The sequence below is a fragment of the Anoplophora glabripennis genome, unplaced genomic scaffold (genome assembly GCF_000390285.2).
Source record: "Anoplophora glabripennis isolate ALB-LARVAE unplaced genomic scaffold, Agla_2.0 scaffold191, whole genome shotgun sequence".
Lineage (NCBI taxonomy): Eukaryota > Metazoa > Arthropoda > Insecta > Coleoptera > Cerambycidae > Anoplophora > Anoplophora glabripennis.
Window position 1 is genome coordinate 178710 of NW_019416357.1, and position 16972 is coordinate 195681.

The following is a 16972-nucleotide window of genomic DNA, read 5'->3' on the forward strand; positions in this document are numbered from 1 at the left end:
ATTTGTTTTATTGTTAATTGTTGTAATAACACGAAGAAACACTTGGTTTGTTTTGCTTTTAATTTCTCGTATTATCAAAACATAGTGTTCGTTAAATAGATTTTTCTCGAAAACGGATCGAGATACCGAAATGAAACAAGAGTACATAATTAATGGAAAAATTATTGCTCTTTCAGGTTTTGAATCAAGTTTCATATTAGACATACAGGGTAAAAAATTATTAACTAAATTTTCGGTAAAATTGGTCGTAAGTGGTGTCCTCTATGATCAACGCTGAAATTGCAACACGCATCTTATTCATCGCTTAAAAAAATATAGTTTCACACATTTTCAAGTTCCTAACCTACATAGTTTCAGAATAATCGCAAAAAAACGATTTAAAATTTTTAGTTTCAACACCCTGTATTTCCGAAACTATCAACTTTCGAATAAGGCATGTTTGCGCCAATGGTCACCATTTTACGTGTAGTATCTTCGATGTTTCCATTGTTAGTGAATCACCCTGTATAATAATTTAGTCACTGATAAATCTTAATTTTTTTATAAAGAAAAACTGCACCTTCATTTATTATAGATAAAATCGTTATCAATATTATATATCTGAAACTGTTTCTGTTGAAATTGTTCGCAAAATCAATTGTTAGGTCTAAATTTATCACATGTACATTGTTTTCCTGTTTACTTACCGTATTGCACGATGCATTCCTTGTATTATTTAATTTTAGACTGTGTAAAAGTCACTTAAAATAAAATATAGAAAATATGTTTATGACGAGATACAATTACAATAAAAGAGAACAAAAGTGTCACATGTTATACATTTTAAGTTTTATATGTGGGTTAAGCTGAGTACAATAAATTCAATTATATCTATATACAGTGTAATTTTTTTAAAACCTGATATAGGCCAACTTTTTTATCTGAAGTGATAGACTAGTATTTCCAAATGCAAAGGTGTAGGAAATAACTTGACTAAGATATATTTACAAATAATGCTGCCCGGTTTTTCCAGATTTCTTCAGTAACTACTAATATAAAAATGTTTTAAATGGCAACGCCATATTTTTTTACTTAATTTAACAAGTCTTCAATTTCTAAATAACAAATATTATATCCCATTTATTTATTAGAGTAGCCGTTTTAGAACAATCAGCAAAAGCAACGAAAATAATCTACAGTCGGTAGGAACTAAAATAACAGCAATAGCAGGCTTTGGAAATTAAACAAAAATTGAGTTGTTTGAAAGAACCCATCATTATCGCGCTGTCGTTGTCTTATTTGACAGTTGTATTTGAATGTGTATAGGAATAACATTTTAATTCAGTTGCTAAGATGATTTTGAGCCTTTTTCAGATCCTTGGGTACACACTAATAGTTATTTTTAGTTTTACAGTTATTTCTCAAAAACTCTTAACACGCTTATCACTAGGACTTGCGTGGAATTCAGAACAGGAAGATGTTTATTTCTTAATGTTTTGTTGTCTTTACAATTTGCAATTTTTATTTGGCGTTAAAGTACAGGGCAAAATTGCTGGAACGTATACTAATTTCTTATTTGAATAACTTTTTTGAAAAAATGTTTTTAGTAGAAATCAATGCTGTTTATTTGCGAAATTCCTTTAATTTGGAAAATGTAAAAAAGTTGACTATTTTTAAAACTGTCTCACCCTATTACCCAATCAATTAATGTAAGGGGTATTTTCTTCACATGTAATGAACAATAAAGTGCTCCTAGGAAATTAGATAATTGAAGAATCGTATCACTCTGTGAATTGTCTGACCTTGTCACGCATTAATGACTTAGTCTAGCAAATCGCTGGTCAACGATCTGAAAACGGCTTTGAGTATTTGAGAGACCATTCGAATTTCAGTAAGAAAGTATTAAGAAAGCACGCGATTGTGCAAAAAATATACGGTTTCCATTTGTCTTTTAAAGGATTGTAATCAGTTTCCACGGGAACTATTAATATCAGTTAAAGCATGGCATTACTTTAAGCATTAAAAAAAAAACAAGCATGTGATTTTTAAATCCTTTATATATTGTATTGATATATTCTTTTGTCCTCACTATACGGGGATTTTATGAATATATGTCATAACTTCGGCAGGTTATTCTTTGAATCATTTTGGATAAAATGTTTCATCTAAGATTGTTTAATAAATATTATAAATTTTTTTAAATTCAGCAACTTGCAAGTTAAAAACTGCGGCTTTACACCCTTAGTTCATTAAAACTTTTTAATCTAAAATGAGCAGAACAAACTCCAGAAATTATAACACATATAGAAAACACCTTGTATATTTTATATTAGTACATATGCCTTTGTTGTTAAAATGTATTTCTACTAGAAACTGAACATCATAAGATACTGAAGAAATAAATTTCGATATAACTATGGAATCTTCACTGTCTCTGTTATCATAAATAAAATATTTATGGAATTATTTAACTACACAGGGTGATTCATTAACAATGGGAAAGTCGAAAGCTGAAGATACTACTACACGTGAAATGGTGACCATTGGCGCAGACATGCCTCATCCGAAAGTTATTAGTTTCGGAAATACAGGGTGTTGAATGTTAAAATTTTAAATCGTTTTTTGCGATTATTCTGAAAATATGTAGGTTAGGAACTTGAAAATTTCTGAAACTATATTTTTTCAGGCGACGAATAAGATGTGTGCTGTAATTTCAGCACTACTCATAGAGGGCGCCACTTACGACCAATTTTACCGAAAATTTAGTTAATAACATTTTACCTTGTATATTTAACATGAAACTTGATTCAAAACCTGAAAGAGCTATCATTTTTCCATTAATTAGATACTCTTGTTTCATTTCAGTATCTCGATCCGATTTAACGAACACTATGTTTTGATAATATGAGAAATTAAAAGCGAAACAAACCAAGTGTTTCTTCGTGTTATTACAACAATTAACAATAAACAAATAAAATACGTAATTATGATTTAAAGTAATTGTTCGAAGAATCCACCGTTGACACTGATACACTTTACACGTTTTCTGAGAGATCTTCGAGATTGAAACAACATATTGGGATTGCGTCTGACTTCTTTGGCAGCGATTTGTATTCTTTGCCACAACTCTTCACACGAGCCAATAGATTCTTTGTAAACTATATCTTTCATTCGAGACCAAATAGAAAAATCAAGAGGATTGAAGTCCGGACTTCTGGATGGCCAAGCAAAAATGCTTACATGGCCAATCCAGCGATTTGGAAAAACTGCATCTAAATATGCACGCACTGGCCAAGAAAAATGCGGTGGAGCTCCGTCGTACATGAACCACATGTCTCTTCTTAAGTAAAGTGGAACTTCTTCAAGCCGTGGAAGCATTTTTACTTGGCCACCCAGAAGTCCGGACTTCAATCCTCTTCATTTTTCTATTTGGAAGAATCTATTGGTTCGTGTTAAGAATTGTGGCAAAGAATACAAATCTTATATATTATATTATATATATTATAAATATATCTTATATTAGTCAGCAGCCTACTTATATCTTCTTAACTAATAACAATAAACAAGTTTATGAGAATCTAAATAAACTGGATTTACCACGAAACGGCAGCAAATATGAGAAAGCCCAAGAGACAATTTTTGAGCAGGATAAAATGTTACCAGTTATCATTTTTTACACGGCCGTATCTTCTCCATTGGTGGTCAATAATACTTATTTTTGAAACATATGGCGACAAACTGTCTAATTATAAGTTGCACCAAGTTTTGCTTAAATATCTCTATTTGCTTTCAAGGATATTAAAAAAACATCATTAATATTTTGGAATCCTTAACACCCTGTATCTCGAAAATGAAGCGTTTTCGCCTTTATGTACATATAATTTTATTTTACTTATTTTTATCTGAGGAACATATCCTTAAAGTTTGTCCTGAAGCACCCTGTATACAGTATGTCCACAGTTAGAGTGGAAAAGAGAGAAAATATATTTTATTTTTCATTTTACGAGAAAAATGCATTCTTGATTAAAATTTTTGCCTGTCTTTAAAATGTGGTTGGCATGAAGACCTTTCATCTTGCATGTACAGGGTGATCAGAATATCGGTAAATATAAAAATTGTTGAAGAATAAACTTTCTTTGTTTTAAACAATACAGAAATATGTTATAAAGAAAAGTTGCTTAGAATCAAAATTTATATTATAATTTCAATTAGTGTATGAATCGGCCTACTTTGATGGAAACGGACAGTAAAAAATTGTTATTCACATTACGAGAAAAAGGCATTCTTGATTAAAATTTTTGCTTATCTTTAATGACATTTTTAAAGATATTTTAAAGACAAGCAAAAATTTTAATCAAGAATGCCTTTTTCTCATAAAATGAACAATAAAAAATAAGCAAATAACCGTGGACATACTGTATACTATACATACATACGTAATAGTTGTGAAATGATGGTGTTGCATTCGAAAAAACAAGGTTATTAGTCCAAAAACCAAAACCAACGTAAGAGTACTCTCCGTTATCTAGTTAAACTCCCGGAAATGTCCTTTATAAAGAATTTATCAAGAACATCTACAAAAAATATAAAAACATTTATGTTAAAATCACATTATGTAGATAAAAAAGTATTAATACTTACTAACTTAAGATTGAAGGTAAAAACGGCTTCATGACAATATAATATTAATACTTACTACACATTTATAAAAAAAATGTAGAAATGTGTAGTTTGTTTGAAAAGAAACTGGATAATATTAAATTTATTGCAGAAACATATGGACTGTTGAATAGGAAATCAACCACGACTAATTGTTTAAACTGACAAGAAAACTGCTTTCTTTTTTGGTGAAGCAATTATTCAAACTGAAAACAAAGTTACTGAATTTTAAATCGGACAACTACACCACAAACTTTACAAGGGCGATAAATATCTTTTTTCCACAGTCGGGAGTAGAAATCAGTTTCTATGACATCAAAATTAAAACAGAAGTAGTCGATTATTCCCAAGGGAGTATAATGCTCCCAAGGGAGTTTACATTATGGAGAACGTTTTTCATGCAAAAAAAAAGATAACATTGAAATTATTTATTGACACTTAAATTAAACGTTACATTTGTACAATTTTCAAAATTAATATTAGAAGGAATATCACTTTAGATTTACAGTTTTTGTGATTGCGCTAGTAGTGGTACCTACTAAAACCTGATTAGCAATTTTGGTCTTATTTTCAATGGAGTTCTCGACATAACCCTCAACGACTGTCATTGATTTCCAACCAGCATGACGCTTTATTGTCGTGATATCCACAGCAGCATCTGCCAGTAATGTCGCTGAAGATCTTCGTAAGCAGTGACCAGTATAACATGCAGCATCAGGTAATTTTAAATACGAAGCTACTACACTCGGAATTTTTCCCATGGTATTCTTGCCAACTGGCTGCGAACTACATTTTCCTGCTTTGTAGTACAAAAAAAGGCGCTTATGCTTGACGTGGGGAGGACGAAGGGACAGGTATTTTCGAAACAATTCAAGCATATTTCCCACATCGGTAACCACAAAGGTTCGTGGAATCTTTGTCTTAGTGTTTGGAATTTTTACAATCAAGGAAGAGCCTACATCCTCAATATCATCTACAGTTAAATTGACTAGTTCATCAGTTCGACAAGCTCCGGCATCCCCAGAATTAATCCTACCTATAAAAAATCAAAATACTTAATAATTGAAATACCTAACAACAAAAGTAATCTTACCTTAATCATTAAGAATTCTTTGTCATCTGCACTTGATAGAAAACGGTCGATTTCACCCTTTGTCAATATTTTCGATTTTTTCGCTTGACATCCGTCACCGGTTCTTTTCAAAAATGCGATCAGCTTGGGGAATTTGCTTATATCTATGTTGTCGTAAATTATCAAGCATGACTTAACCATAGAATATTGCGCCCATAATGTGGAAGACTTGTAATTCTATATATTTTCACTGAAGTATACAACAAAACATTCTCGCTGTATACTTGAACATTTTTCTCGGCACACCACTTTTTGAACCGATTGTAGGCTATATCGTATAAAGATCTTGACTTCGTAGGCAGCAAATTGCTTATTGCAATATTTGCAGCCTCCACAATCTCTTCCGACTCACAATTATTCATTGTGCACTAAACAAACTTTAAACTAAACCAAACTAGCACCTTAATTTGACAATTCTTTTTGTTTGTTTATTTTGTAGTTATGACAATAACTCAACGACTACTAAATAAATGCTCAAATCGGAATACAATAATTCTGGTGCTACTTACTTCATAATGACAAAATATGTGTTTTTAAGTTAATGGGACCGTGGAAAAAATAGTATATACCATTCGGGAGAGATGCTATTTTGTCCTCGGTGCATTGTAGCCCTCGGGCTTCAAATTGCACCTCTGCCAAAATAAGGCATTTCTCTCCCTTATAGTATAATGTACTATTTCTACCTTCAAAATAAACGTGTAAATATTACTTAAGTTATTAATATTCGATTTTTTATTTAAATTAATTGTTTAAATGAATAGGTATCATTTCCAAAAGACCAGCAAATCTCTAGTTCATTTTATGTCCCATTTCAATAAAATGTTCAGATATAAGATAGATAACAATATTGTTTACTTAACAGTCACTCTTATGGGTTGTAATACGCCCCTTTAAATTCCTAGACGTCTGCCCTAGATAAAATTTTTTGCAATTACCACATGGAATTTTATATACAGGTTGATTCAGTTTGGTATTCGCGGCCCAGTATCTCTTTTATTTAATAAATAGCTATAACAAACCCTATACAGGGCGTCTCACGGTGACGGCCCATTAGTATTATTTCAGAGACTACTTCGATTTGAATTTTGAAAATTTGGAATACCGGGTTTTCGGGCATGCCCTTCTCAACTAAAAGAATAGGGGTCTACCTATCCCCCCTATAAATATTGTTGCTTTACCTTTCTTACTATAAAATACACATGGTTTGAAGCTAATCACTGTTTCTCTCCATTTTTATTTTTTGAAGAAAATTAAATATCTTGAAAACGATTAATTTTAGGAATAAGGAAACTTTATAAAAGTCCACTTAAAATAATACGTATAATCCAAAATTGCAATAATATACCTATAGGATATTCCATTTAAAATAAGCAAGTTGATGGCGATTTCCGGTATAACCCGAAGTGGTACGTGGACGCCATTATTTTAGTTGAGAAGGGCATGCCCGAAAAGCCGGCATCCCAAATTTTCAAAATTCAAATCGAAGTAGTCTCTGAAATAATTCTAACGGGCCGTCACCGTGAGATACCCTTTATATTTTTAAATCGCTGCTCAAACAAGTAGGATTAATCTATTTTGCTGTTTTTTAGCAATATTTCTAATGAAATTATAAACTTCCTCATACAGCTGAATGCAGAAAAAAAAATTTTTCCAGAGTTGATAAAAAAATATATAGGGTGCCATTTGAACAAAAACAGTTGACTATAGCAATTTTGACATGGATCTAATAAAGTTATAGCTATTTGTTAAAATAAAGAAGATACGGGCCACGAATATAATATATATATAATATATATAATATTAAATTGGTCTATAATTTTGATGGGAAACTTAAGTTTGGAAAAAAGTTCAGCACTAGTTTTAATATTTCTATTAGAAAAATGTAGTCAATGTTTATAAATCATTGCTTTACAGGGTGTTTTCAAAATAAGTAGTACAAATGGTACCGGTGAATCTATAGCTAAAAAGAACACGTTTGGCATAAAAATTACCTTAGGAGATACAGTCTCTCAAAGTTTCCAAAAAAATATGGAATAGCGGCTGTAATTTGAAAATCAAAAAGGTAATAGTCAAATTTTACACAGATACTAGAAAGGCAGGAAAACTCCGCTGACGCCGAGTTTGACCTTTCTCTCGGGCCTTCGGCCCTCGAGCCCCGCTGCGCGCGGCCCGAGCACCGCTCCGCGGTGCTTTCCTCGCTGGTTAGTAGCTATAACATTTTTTTAAACACCCTGTATATAAAAGCTTGATGAGAAACATCCTGTATGTACATTGCAAAAAACACCTGGTTGGTAGGGTATGATTTGTCATATTGCAGACTTCAGTATAAAATATGGAAATGGAAAAAACAATAAAAGTTTCGTTCTATTCGTAATTCTACTAATGCATTAAAAATGTTTTGAAAATTTTTGCCCCTTCGGAGGTATTAAAATAAGCATCCTCTAAGTTATGTTTTGCTTTTTCTTTCACCGATATCATTTGTGCTATTTCTGTTGAACCTGTATAATCACTTTAAAACTTGAAATAATAACACGTTACTTTTTTAGGCGTTTTAATTAAGACAATTAATTAATGACCAATAACCTTACCTTCTTACTAGCAAAATAAAATTTTCGAATTTCAATTAAAATCATTATATCATACCTAAGCAGGTAAAAATGTTTATAAAACATTGATTTCACCAAAAGACAACATTTTCAAATATAAAATAGAAATCATTAAAAATGTATTCCTAGGTGATCAGTATCCGGAAAGATTTATTGACAAAATTTTTTAAAATTAGTGAACGTTGAAAAATTAAATGTAGGTAAGTATAACAAATGAAAAGTTTTCTTCTTAAACTAAGATATGGAATTATCTTTAGTTACTACTTATTTGAAAACATTCTGTATAGAACAGATTTTCCATCAGACTTTATTATTGCCAATGTGAAATCGTTTCAGTGCCATCATGACTCAATCATACAATTTTAGTCAGATTTAACCAGTTCCTATGCTAATCTAAATAAAAACTTGATAAAAGTATAAAATATTTTTATTTTCGTTAGTGCAGTTTTACATTAAGTAGGTATAATTTTCCATCTTAATAAAACCATTACATAATATTAATATTATAAAAAACAGAAGATCAAATACGAGTTAAAAATTATGATTTAGCATTTGCAGTCGCATGCGCAGCGATATTTTCCGTCAGCGCCCTTCACGGCTATCTCTGGGGTACATTTACAGTCGCATTTACAATCCTGGCATGACGATTTCGAGCTACAGTTGCAAGCACATTCGCATTCCACCTCTTCTCCCTCAGCAGTCGTCAATCTGCACGTCTTTGTCAGAACACAACCACCGTCCGTTTTTGTGCAAGCGCAGCTTGATGAACAGGAACATTCGCAGAAATACTTGCCGTCTGCTTTTTGTTTTGCGGTTTCCACTGAACACTGGCAATCGCAGTTGCCGCTTTCGCACGAGTCCTTGCAATTACACTCGCAGTCGACTACCTGCCCGTCGGGTGTAGTCAGCTTGCAAACGTCTGAAAATAAAAAACCATAATTGCTTCTAATGTTGTACAAAATGATTTAGTATTCAAATTAAGGACATAAGAAAAATGTTGTTATTTATTCTTCTGTTAAGGAGGTATTTTAAATTAGTAATATTTTGGAACAAGAAATGATTATTTCGTTTATTTGAAAATGAACAATCCCTATTATATAATCAGTTTAGTTAAGGAAGAATTATAAAACCTGTTTTACATTTACCAATTTTTGTCCCAATAAATTGTTCAAGAAATTAGATAACTGCAATAACATTATACTAAAACCGCTGTACCTTTTCCATTGCGTCACAAGCAATATTCGTATGAACTAGGACGAAAAATCCTAGTCAAATTAGTTACTGTTTTCATATAATTGAAATGTCATCTTGATAATTCCGAAATCGGGATATCTCCCAAATTTTAATACTGGTATTGCTGGTTGTCTATATCGTTACATTTATGTACCTATTCGAGCAATATGCTTATTGTTTAATATTTAAAAGGAAAAAAATGTCAAAATTTACGTAAAATATAACCAAAATTTGTCTTTCAACATCAAAATTCAGTCTATAAATTAGAACCTGTTCTATCGTCTTCGATTTATTGACCATTTTATTAAAATTACGTACGATCTTTATCGCAATTTATTATTACATGTTCTAATATAATTTCAAAAATTCTAAAGTAAAACACAGGTTTAGTAGTCCCGTTTCAGATGAAGCGAACGACTGGTAATAAAAGCATTATTTTCAAAGAATATTTTATTGTTTCATTCCAATGATAAATTATCTCCTCTATTTCAGCATTTTCAGCTGAAATAATATCAAACACCGATTTTCAATTCATTTCTTTATTTCCCTAGTTTAATTTTAGTAGTTATTACTATGGCCACATGTTTTCTATACAGGATATCTGTTAAAGAAAGAGCCAAACTTTTCCACTAGATTCTACGATGACAATTAAAAATAACATTTTCTTTAATATCTTTCGACAACTTCAAGCTAATATCGTGAAATTTCGTATCCGGTTTTTTGGAATGACAAATTCGAATTTATTGTCGATTTCGTTGTATCTTCTAGAGGGCGCCACAAGCGACCATTAGGACGCATTTAATTTGCCAAAACTTTTTTGTGCCACCGTGTATTTCACTTTGGACTGGAAACTTTTTCCCCCAATTTTTCTGTTTAAAAAAAGGTATGCCTTGCTCATATCTCTAAAGAAAACTATTTTCAACAAAAATGCATTTAAATTTGTAAATGCATAAAAAAAAATTGTTTAAAAGTTATTTTCAACACTGATAAACGAAATTAGGAGCAATCGTTTATTACCAAAAAATATGCCTTTAAATGAAACAGTATAATTTTAAATTTCGTTTATTTTACAATTTTACTGCAAACAGAATTGACGGAGTAAGAAACATACTTTCTAACAATCTAATCAATCTAACACAATCTAAACAATGTAACCAATCTAAACGACCTAAAAATCTAAAAAAATACTAATTATTATTGACCTGTTTTAAAAAATATGTTTTTCAATGTTTATAAGTGCAGTTGAAAATAACTTTTAAACAATTTTTTTGTGCCTTTCCAAATTTAAATGCCTTTTTGATTTGGCTTTAGTGATATTAACAAGGTACACCTTTATTAAGCAGAAAAGTTGGGGGTAAAGATTTTGCCAGCCCAAAGTAGCACAAAAAAGTTTTGCCTGTTTAAATGCATCGCAATGAAATCATCAATAAATTCGAATTTCTCATCCCCAAAATAAAAATCCCGGATACGAAATTTCACGAAATCAGGTCGAAGTAGAATCTAGTGGTAGTTTGGCCCATTCTTTAACGGACACCCTGTATTATATAGCTATTTTATGTTTCTTTCCCTTCACCAAAAACAAACTGGCCAACAAAAATAAGTAATGTCGGCGAAGACGATGGAGTACCTAATATTTTCTTAATAAAATTAGAGGTATATTTTTTATAAGATATGCAATGTTAATGTGCATGGGTCGACTTATTTTCAAAATGGTCCAAATTTGTCATTTTTTCCATTCATCTCTATTTTCTGATTACATTGATATACAGGGTGTTTCTGAAATAAAGGCGTTCCTTGAAAAGGGTGATAGAGAGCACGAATATTAACAACTTTTATTAAGCAACTGATGGTCTAAATGCTTCCGTTTTCGAGGAAATAAATTAAGAAAATTAATCATAAGCCGGCCCTGTGCATCTTGTGCACGTGCGTTGTGTGTTACAGTATTACTTAACCGGCGTATAATATGTTTTTTGATCAAGAATTAGCCGATATGGTGTTAATGTGTGAAGAGTGTCAGTACAATTTAAATGAGACTTGTCATTTTGCGTATTTGCATGTATGCGGACTAATTTTGACCGTCGTTTGGAAGCATGTTTATTAGCACTTGGAAACAACTTTGCACAATTTTTGTAGAGCATATCGTCTATTGGTAAGTAATTCGTTTATTTTAAACGAGATATGAATAAATTTCAGCATATTTGAAATGTTAAGCGTCAAAACCGCCATCAGTGCTTTCGCACTGCGGCGCGCACCAGGAACGGATTCAAATTTGTTTAAACCTTCAAGTAGGTATACATTTTTTTTTTCAATTTAAAACGTAATGTTTGAGACCATCACTTGCTTAATAAACGTTGCTCATTTTCGTGCCGTCTATCATATTTTTCAAAGAACGCACTTATTTCAGGAACACCCTGTATACATGTCCAATATTTGCTTTTATAGTTTGCACAATATTTTAGTTTATTTACTGATCCTGCACATAGTCAAGATTACTATGGAAATACCGCGTGTATATGTTTTCGCTGTTAAATTTACAAAACAAATTTTTAAATTCTATATTAAGAAAAAATTTATTATTATTTGTTTTATAATACTTTCATCCTGTTGTAGACAAAGGATTTTTTTAATGCCTTTTACCTACCTCATTGATATACTAACTTCGTTCAATATTTTCTCCCTTAGAACATACAACCTATTAAAAATCTAACTTTGTTCATTTTATCTTTCAGAATCCCTCATAGAAAGACTATATTAAGGTCAAATTGGTCTTGCGGATCATAAAAGTATCCCTTTCGTAAGAAAAATTGAATTTAAAAAAATGTCTAGAGCACGGACAGGCTATTACAAACGAAAATGAAGAAGAAAGGAGGTAAAGTACCTTTTAAGGTATAGTATTTTTTCCCATAATATCTATAATATAGATATTTTTGACTAATTTTAAGATAAAAAGTTCATATGAACATGAATCCACAACGGCTTGGTCTTGAGATACAGTTTACAAAAAAAAATTTTGTTTGGCATTTTGATTATATTTTTATTCAATAACATGAAAATTGGACAAAAACCGGGAAACTGGGAGTATTGATGATAAGCAACTCAAATATTTACTTAGTTTTTTGTTTAATATTAGAGGGCGCCATATACAGTATTGTACCTGGATTTAAAAAACCATAAGTTTTTTATGTCGCACTGTATGTCATTTTTGACTAAAAATACCGATTCTCCATTCAGTTTTACGTACTCCTAGTATTCGTCGCTGAAACCAGCCGTGTTGTAAAAAGACGGGATTAAAGTTAAACCTGCGTTTGATTTTGTGAGTTGAATCATTAAGAGTTTTTGAAAAACAAGTGAAAAATGTGTCTTTTATTGATTGTACTGAGATGTGACAAACTTAGATCATTTACAAGACTAAGACTAAACTACTTCTACAAATAAGTTAATAACATTTACAATAATTGCCGAAACAAAAATGTTATTTGGACGCTCTGCATATCAAAAACCAAGCCGTTGCGGACCCATGTATTTGAAGTTTTTATCTTAAAATTAGTCAAAGATGCAACAAAATTTTCTACAACTTTGGCCTATTAAAATATTAAAATTATAAAAAATTGTTTCCTATAAAACATATAAAGTTACATTCAAATTCAAAAATACATGTTCAGTATGTTCCTTGCTTAGAAAACTAGGTACATATTTATTTCACAATATTGTGTGCTGATACTCGTGGAAACAATCTAAGTAAAATATGATGAAATATTGTTTGTGTTATTTACAATTGTTTGTACGATACGAGGATTTAATAAACTTTGAAACGAGCAATAAAATATAAACAACGCCATCCTATTTTATTTAATGCAGTAATTTAATCAAGTCAAATAATATGAATGTAGGTACCTAATCTGACTTAAGTGGAGATTAATTTGAACCCCACTAAACTTTGTCTATTATTATACAACAACGTACTTTGCTTTAAATTGCAACATTTTTTTTATAATTTTAATGTTTCAAGTCCTGTATTCTTACTTTTAATAAAATATAAATATGTAATCCACTATTTTAAAAATAAGCCAACTATTCTGATGTTACTTATGTCGTAAAAACTTATCAATATTTATGTTATTACGGAACTACTATACAAACATTACTTTATTCTTATAGGTCATTTTTTTTTTTTTCGTTCTAGTAACGTCATATTTGGTCAAGAATACCTACACACTATAATACCAAGCAGTGCACAATGAGTCAATGTCAAAAAAATGTTCTCTATCGCGTTATGAAGAAATTTCAAAGCATTTATTTGAAGTGAATACACATAAATATACAGGGTGTCCACAAATTTCACCAACAACGTTTGACTGCATATTCACGATGATAAATAAATACGATCTACAAAAAAAAGTTAAATAAAAGCTTTTTGGTTTTTGAGTTACAGGCCTTAAAAGTTATCAAAAATAAAACTAATTTAATTAATAACTTAACGCGATCGGTAAAATGGTTATGAAGTTATTAATTAAATTAGTTTTATTTTTGACAGCTTTGAAGGCTCAAAAACCAAAAATTTTTTATTTAACTTTTTTTTCATAGATCGGATTTATTCATCGTCGTGAATATGCAGTCAAACGTTGACGGTGAAATTTGCGAATACCCTGTATATGTACTTATATAATTATATAAACAAAGTGGCATATAAAGTAGTTCTGTGAAATATAGAAATAAAAGTAATTTTTCATATATTGCACTGTGACTTCTATTTGGTTCGTTTGGATACGCCACTGGTTAGATAAAAATGAGTTTATAAATCCCCTTTTATTGATTTTTCCATATATTTCCAAGTAAAATTAGAAATATTTTTTACAAGTGTGAAAAGATTTGACAACAATATAAAAAATAATTTAAAAAATTGGATATCTAAATTAATTTATTACAAACATTTGATTTTTATCAAGCAATTAAAGTGTAAATATTAACGAAATTGTTATAATCAAGGCTTTATATTGACAGAGTATTTGAAATATTAAAAACTGGAATAGTGAAAAACAATACAAAAAAATATGTTGTATAGATACCCATAAAATAGGTACTTTGAATAATTATTAAAATAATGCAACTCAAACCGACAGTAGGTATAGTTCTTTTCATACATATTGTAGAAATAAAAAACTCTTTTATATTGCCGATAACTACAAAAACGGGGTCGTAAATACTTCTCTGTTTAGCAGAACAGGGTCGTATTTAGGGAAAGTTTACAGAATATAATATTTAAGTCTCCTATCAAACAATTCACAGACTGACACACACAATGGCTATAAATTAAAAACAATTGCAGTGAATAACAAAAGTTACTCAATAAAAAATTTGCAATAAAACAAAAATCTCACTACTCAAAACTCTAGTCTAAGAAATTACAATCACAGCATTGCAGCACCAACTCCTGCCCTGTACCGCGCAAACTGAGCCATTAGAAATTTACAGTAATAAGTTCACCGTGTCTAATTATTGATTGTCTCTGTCTCACATTAGGAATTTGAGAACAACGTACGTCTTAGAGAGATCGTCAGAATCTGTTTTCTTGCCAGCCCAGCTGTGTTGCCAAATGTTTCGGCGAGTTAGTATTGTATTAAAAATGGACAACATACATTTCAAAAATGAAGTGAATAATGCAATTATTCTTTAAATAAATGTATGCAAATTCGGCATATTCTTATATTTTCAGGACATAGCTTAATATTTTAAACGTAAGTATCTGAATAAATTAATTTCATTCAATTTAGCAATTATTCATTTAGATAATATTTTTACAAATCGGCAACACAGGGCCCACGCGACGAATCAACATCGCGCCCACCTAGGGTAAAGCGGAGCAATATTTAAATTGAATACCTGACAAGATATGTAATTATTGATTAATATCACTATTTCTCATTAATTTTGTATTCAATTTATCTAGGTGAATGTACCTGATAAGAGTATTATGATTTATGCAATAAATTAGCTGTTATAACATTTCTTTTCTACGGACATGTAAAAATTGTGTTGCCCTACTCTCCCCCTATCACACTTATCGGCAAGCTTTGATATTTTTTATGTCTACTATAAGTATGAAAAGAACTATAAACAAAATTAATGTAATGCAAACAAAAACGAAGTAGGTAGGTATTTCATTGATTTCATTGGTAAAAGTTATAGGAAAACATGTAATTTAAATTTGAAATTGTTTAGTAGCTATTTTTGAGTGAGGGCATATTACGGTTTTAGCAACTTTTAAAATTTTCAAACGTAAGTGAAATTGTACATTTCCAATGTTGACATACACACCTTTTGAATTTAAAAATTGAAATATTCCGATAACGAAGCAAATATTTAAACTAAAAAGAGTTAATTGAGCTGTACCTACCTATCGAAAATAGATATTTATTTACAATTTTACTACCGGCAAATACATTTCCTGATTTTAGTATCTTAATAGGAAGAAAACTGTTCAAAACTAATATTTTCATATATTAACCATTTACTTATGAGTAAGATTTAATAAATAATAATAAATAATATAAAAAAACATAAATATTTACCTTTACAACAAGATGACATGATGAACTAGTCTGATGTTCTATTACCACAATGCGAATTGGAACTGAATGGTGGGTTGTATAAGTTACAGGTTAAATAGTGCGGTGAAAGTACGCGTAGTGCCGTGTGCAAAATCGGGATAAGTAAGTAACGAAAAACAGAACTTTCGTGTGCAACACTGAACTGTTCTGGAATGTTGGAATAGGAACGGTTAACGGAAGTTCGGGATAAGAACGGGTGAAAAAAGTAATAAACTATTTAATTTAAAATTATTGCTATATAATTTAGACGAATATCACCTAAATCTGAAGTAGGTACCATTATGTTTGAGATAAGTGATTGAAGTACCATGTATAAAGTAAAATAACTGAAATTGACTGAAAGATTGTTTCCATATTAGTAGTGTAAATTAAAATACGTATTATGAGACATTTAAAGTAGGTACTAATTAACTAATTTAATAGTTCTGTTTTTATTAGTGCTGTCAATAATTTCGGCAAATAAATTTCTTTCCTCGATCTACTTAAAATATTTCAAAAGGAAAAAAAAACAAAATCTTAAATATTTGTGTATAATTACTTTTAATTTTTTCTTTATTATGAAACGATCATATATTTCAATGGGGATTCGGCCAAATTTTTAGAGGAGGAAAATAATTCCATCTAAAGAAAATTAAAAGATACCAACCATGAATGTATTTCAAATTAATCTGTGAATTTATATATTTATTATACATGGTGATACACAAACGGTGACCAAAAATGAAACCTCGTATTCTTTGGTGAATTTTAAGGAG

General features: G+C 30.5%; 1 protein-coding gene across 1 annotated transcript; it reads right to left on the bottom strand.

Moving 5' to 3' along the window:
* Positions 1 to 8785: 8785 nt before the first annotated feature.
* Positions 8786 to 16280, bottom strand: LOC108905814 (balbiani ring protein 3-like). The gene is made up of 2 exons (XM_018708841.1): positions 16179 to 16280; positions 8786 to 9295 (listed from the first exon to the last, which is right to left on the bottom strand). The coding sequence occupies exons 1-2, from the start codon at positions 16195 to 16197 to the stop codon at positions 8922 to 8924; spliced, it is 393 nt and encodes a 130-aa protein (XP_018564357.1). The 5' UTR covers positions 16198 to 16280; the 3' UTR covers positions 8786 to 8921.
* Positions 16281 to 16972: the final 692 nt, after the last annotated feature.